Below are 5,541 nucleotides of genomic sequence, written 5' to 3'. Positions count from 1 at the left end.
TATATTGGGTCAAATTGATTTTTGAAGACATAAATATAATCAGGAGAATTATACAGATACATAGAAAATAATTTTTTGTCATTCTGAGCTCTCAACATTAATTTATAACTCTAACAAGTTCAACTAATTCAATTTACTTTCTAACTCTAACCTTTCAACTTTATTTGAAATTCATCTATTTGACTTAGCTATGAAAAAAATATATTATGTAAAAAAATTATTTGAGAATATTTACATAATCATAGGAATGAGATGAACATATAGGAATTTGTTTTATCTCATTTTGAGCTCTCTAGATTCATTAACTGACTTTAGAGTTTCTTTTTTAATTACCAAGGTTTGTAATTAATCTTGAAATTCATTGTAAATTTACAACAAATCCAGAAATTTGTTGCATATTTTTGCAATAAATTTTGAAATTCATTGCAAATTTGCAACGAATTCTAAATTCGTTGTAAACTTTGATTATATATGTTCGAAGTCAGTTGATAGCCCTAGAGTGCTCGGAATTAGATGAAATCAGTTCTTGTGTGTTCGTTTATTTGTCTAATTATATAAATGTCCTCAAATATTTTTTTTACCTAATATATTTTTTCAATGATTTTTTGATCACCTATATGTTTGAAAAATATAATTTGGGTTTACAAAATCACATGTCCAAATCTATTGGGTCAAATTAATTTTTAAAGACATGAATATAATCATGAGAACTATACATACACATGGAAACTAATTTTGTGTCATTTTGAGCTCTACATTAATTTGTAACTCTAATAAATTCAACTAATTCAATTTGCTCTCTAACTCTAACATATTCAACTTCATTTGAAATCCATCTATTTGAGTTACCTATGTAAAAAATATATTGGGTCAAAAAATTATTTGAGGACATTTACATACTCATGAGAATAAGACAAACATATAAGAACTTAATCTCCTTCTGAGTTCTCTAGATCCTTAATGGGCTTCGGAGTTTTTTAAATTACTAAGGTTTGTAACGAATCTTAAAATTCATTGCAAATTTGCAACAAATCTAGAAATTCATTGCAAATTTTTGCTTACAACAAATTCTAAAATTTGTTGCTATTTGCAACGAATTCTAAATTCGTTGCAAACTTTGATTATATATGTGCGATGCTGATTGATGGATTTAGAGAGCTCAGAATCAGATGAAATCAGTTCTTGTATATTCGTCTATTTGTCCTGATTATATAAATATCCTCAAATATTTTTTTACCTAATATATATTTTCAGTGATTTTTTGATCACCTATGTATCCGAAAAATATAATTCAGGTTTAAAAAAAATCACACATCCAAATCTATTAGATCAAATTGATTTTTGAAGATATGGATATAATCAGGAGAACTATATGGACACATAGAAATCTGAGCTCTTTGACATGAATTTGTAACTCTAACAAATTCAACTAATTCAATTTGCTTTCTTACTCTAACATGTTCAACTTCATTTGAAATCCATCTATTTGACTTTGCTATGAAAAAAATATATTTGGTCAAAAAAATATTTGAGGACATTTACATAATCATGAGAATAAGACAAACACATAGAAACTTGTTTCATCTCATTCCGAGCTCTCTACCTCCATTAACCGGCTTTAGAGTTTTTTATAATGACCAAGATTTATAACGAAGCTTGGAATCATATAACGAAGCTTGGAATCATATAAAATCAGTTTCTATGTGGTTGTCTATTTGTCTTAATTATATAAATGTCCTCAAATATGTTTTTACCTAATATATATTTTTAGCAATGTTTTGATCACCTATGTGTCCAAAAGATATAATTCACGTTTAAGAAACCACACATCCAAATCTATTAGGTCAAATTGATTTTTGAAGATATGAATATAATTATGAGTACTATACAGACACATAAAAACTAATTTTGTGTCGTTTTGAGATCTCTGACATTAATTTGTAACTCTAACAAGTTGAAGTAATTCAATTTGCTTTCTAACTTTAATATTTTCAACTTCATTTGAAATCCATCTATTTGACTTAGCTATGAAAAAAATATATTGGGTCAAAAAATTATTTGAGGGCATTTACATAATCATGAGAATGAGACGAACACATAGAAACTTGTTTCATCTCATTCCGAATTATCTAGGTCTATTAACCGACTTCGGAGTTTTTTTTTAATTACCAAAGTTTGCAACAAATCTTGAAATTCATTGTAAATTTGCAACGAATCTCCTATTCATCTCAAATTCTTAGTAAAAATTCATATAAATAGTATTTGCAATGAACTGAGGTTCGTTGCAAAATTACAACGAATTCAAGATTCATTAATTGTAAAATTTGCAACGAATATTATTTTCGTTGCTAAATCTATAACGAATAGTTTTATGTTCCAAAAATTGTGACGAATGATTTTTTTGTCGCCGATTTTGTAATAAATATTCATTTTTGTCATAAAATGTAACGTCGGAATAATTTTTGTTGCTGATTTATGATGAAATATTATATTACTAAATTAATTACTAATTAACAACAATATTTATTTTTATCGTAAAATTCATCATAGATTTATGATCAAAATTATTCGTCGTGAATCTTGGTTCCTAAATGACTGTGTTTTAAGTGATAAGAGTGCACAATAATGTCATTTGATGGTCAATCATTCTAAAGTAATTGATGAATTTCAATGGATTGCTTAGTCAACTAGAATTAATTTTCATTCACTACTTGTTTGGCCAATTATGAATATTTTAAAGAACACATGTGATCTTAACTTTTATGATCACATGTAAACTTAGATGCCTCGTTTTTTGTTTTTTTTTTTGCTTAAAAGAAACCAATTGCGGTTTGAAGTTTGAACCGGCGGATTCACTTACGGAGATTTTATTAGAATAATAATTATACGAAGTTGGCGAGGACGATACTTCAACTCGGTTGTCACGCTTTCCCCGTTGGCCAAGCTCGCAACTTCAAGAACGCCTTGTTCAACGGAACAATTAATTTTAAAGGAAAAGGATTACGATTAAATATTGATGGCACCGAATTTTCTTTTCATCCCAATCTCGCATTTAATAAAATAATTCAAATTGAAATTCAAAAACATTAATTTTCCGACCGTATAAAGCCATGGTCCAGTAACATCCCGGACAAACCCGGCGTTGGTGTAAATCGTATACAGATTCCGCGATATCCTCTTCGTATCTAGAATTACTATAACTTAACCGTAACCATGCGGCAATCGCAAAACCTTCGAGTCCCACCCTTCTTTTTTACACTTCGGTCAGACGACTCAAATCGTCGACCAACCAGAAGGGGAGCCCACCTGAAATCTCCAGTGAATGGGAAGATACACAATCGGGTAGGATATTAAATGTCAACTGGATTAATTATCACGACTTCTCTGGTTGTTATAAGTTAACAACCTCGAGCTTCACTCACACAATTTCCCTATCGATGGCCACCGGGATGGTGGCCTTGTTTTTCTTGCTCCTCCTCAATGTCCGGTGCTCCGACGCCCAAGTGGCCTCCGACAACCGCAACGACAACTATCACTACTACTACGGACGGTTCAGCCCGACGTTTGCCGTGGTGATCGTCGTCATCGCCGCCACTTTCTTCGTCTTCGCCCTCTTCGCCATCTACGTCCGTCGGTGCAGCGGCGGAGACGACTTCGCTAGCACCTTTCTCCGCGGCGGTGCGGGAGGGGAAGGCCGCGAGTCGCTGTCGAGGGGGCTGGGGCTGAGCCCTGAGGCCATGGAGAAGCTGCCGATTGTGAGCTACGCGGAGGCGAAGGGAGGCTCGCTCCCTATGGATTGCGCAGTGTGCCTCAGCGAATTTGTGGACGACGCCGAGCTGGTGCGCCTCCTCCCGAGGTGCGGCCACCTGTTCCACGAGGATTGCATCACCGCCTGGCTCGCCTCCCACGTCACCTGCCCCGTCTGCCGCGATAACCTCGCCCAGCTTCCGGCTGAGACGACGACCGCCGGCTCGTCGCAGGATCACTTGGCGATCGTGGTGCGCGAAGCGGAGGAGGCCGTCGAGCTCGAGCGTCTGGGAAGGCAGAGGCAGGAGGCGAGGTCGAGGTCCGGGAGGAGGCCTCCGACGCGGTTCTCTCGGTCGCACTCGACCAGTCATTCGATGACAGTCCGTACTCCGACGCCGGATATGGACGTCTACCTGTTCGTCATGGCGGAGAGAAACCAATGGCCATCGGTCTTATTGCGGTCCCTATCAGCGAGTTCGCCGGCTTGGTCGGCGAGGAGAAGGGGAGTTGAGGAGGGAGAGAGCTCGAGGGGAGGTAGTTCGGGTGCCGCCCTCGACGACGGGTCTTCCTCCACCTCCTTCCCGCCGTCGCAAGCTTGACATGTAATTCTTTGTTCTTGACTTGGTCAACTGGCCGAGCGTTACGCTATGTGATGTACATAGAAAGATTCGAATCTATATATATTTACCATACCGAGTAAATGAAAAACTTACTAAATTTTTTATTTTGAGTTTCTAAACTTCAAATTTTATTGTTATTACTTTTACTTATATTGATATTTTTTTTAAAGGTTTTTAAAGGGCAAATAATTAAATTTATAAATTAGAATATGGCTTTAAAGATATTTTTTAAGCATTATAGCCCTTAAATAAAATAATAATTATTTGTATATTAAATAGTTATTTAATTTAGTTAAAAATTAATTAAATTCAGAGTTTAACTATGTATAATGACGGTAAGAAAGGAGAATTTATTCGGATGAGAAATATAGTGTCTGATGGTAAAAATCTAATCATAAACTATTTTGTAAAGAATTAACTATTATGACAATGATGTTAAGATGCTTTGAGCGTCCCCTCATATGAGTCTAGTGGCTAACGTATGAGATATTGTCACAATGAGGTTTGAGGTTTGAATCTCGACAAAGCTGAGGTAAATACCTCCCTTATGTGCTAGTCACTATTCCAAAGGTTAGTAGCCGCCCATGATTTACCTCCTCCGTATTGGCTTTGGGACGGGTTGGCGGAGGCGCTGGGGGCGAGCGTATTCGCCTTTTGCCACAATTTGAAACAAAAAAAAAATCCATTTGATCATCATACCCCCCACGATTCGATCTTTAGTTATGATAAATTTATATGAAAATTTTCTCTAAATGAGACGTGCAACTAAAGAATGATGGGGTTCTTAATCACCCGTCACGAGCGCTTTCCGATTTACCTTGATACCCGATGAAAAAATTCAATGGGGCCGACCGGTCACCATAGGACTAGTTGTTGGTGCAATATTCCCTAGGTCAAGGTTGACCTGGTTGACTGAGCTTGGATTGGTTCAAGCTCGAGTCTTGATGTTTGTGTTTCGATGTTTCACAATATATGGAGACAAGACATGGAGATTGCAGGTGCAATGGTTCATGTGGTGAGATTGTGAAGGAGAGTCAAGTGATACTTGACTGGAAAATCCTAGTGAGTGAAGCTAGGTACGAGGAAATCCAGATGGATCAAGGTTTATCGGACATCTGGTATTGGAAAGACCAAGTAGGTCAAAGGGATTGACCGGATATTTGGCACGGGGAAA

General features: G+C 36.3%; 1 protein-coding gene across 1 annotated transcript; it reads left to right on the top strand.

Annotated features, from left to right (window-relative positions):
• Nucleotides 1–3,432: 3,432 nt before the first annotated feature.
• Nucleotides 3,433–4,471, top strand: LOC122032224 (E3 ubiquitin-protein ligase ATL6-like). The gene has a single exon (XM_042591493.1). The coding sequence runs from the start codon at nt 3,438–3,440 to the stop codon at nt 4,344–4,346; it is 909 nt and encodes a 302-aa protein (XP_042447427.1). The 5' UTR covers nt 3,433–3,437; the 3' UTR covers nt 4,347–4,471.
• Nucleotides 4,472–5,541: the final 1,070 nt, after the last annotated feature.

The sequence above is a fragment of the Zingiber officinale genome, chromosome 11A (assembly GCF_018446385.1).
Source record: "Zingiber officinale cultivar Zhangliang chromosome 11A, Zo_v1.1, whole genome shotgun sequence".
NCBI classification, from domain to species: domain Eukaryota; kingdom Viridiplantae; phylum Streptophyta; class Magnoliopsida; order Zingiberales; family Zingiberaceae; genus Zingiber; species Zingiber officinale.
The sequence above is the reverse complement of the archived record's forward strand: the minus strand, read 5'-3'. Positions and strand labels throughout refer to the sequence as shown.

What these genes read in the sequence shown, in the direction of transcription:
- LOC122032224 (XM_042591493.1), top strand. Translation starts at nt 3,438, where the DNA reads ATGGCCACCGGGATGGTGGCCTTGTTTTTCTTGCTCCTCCTCAATGTC.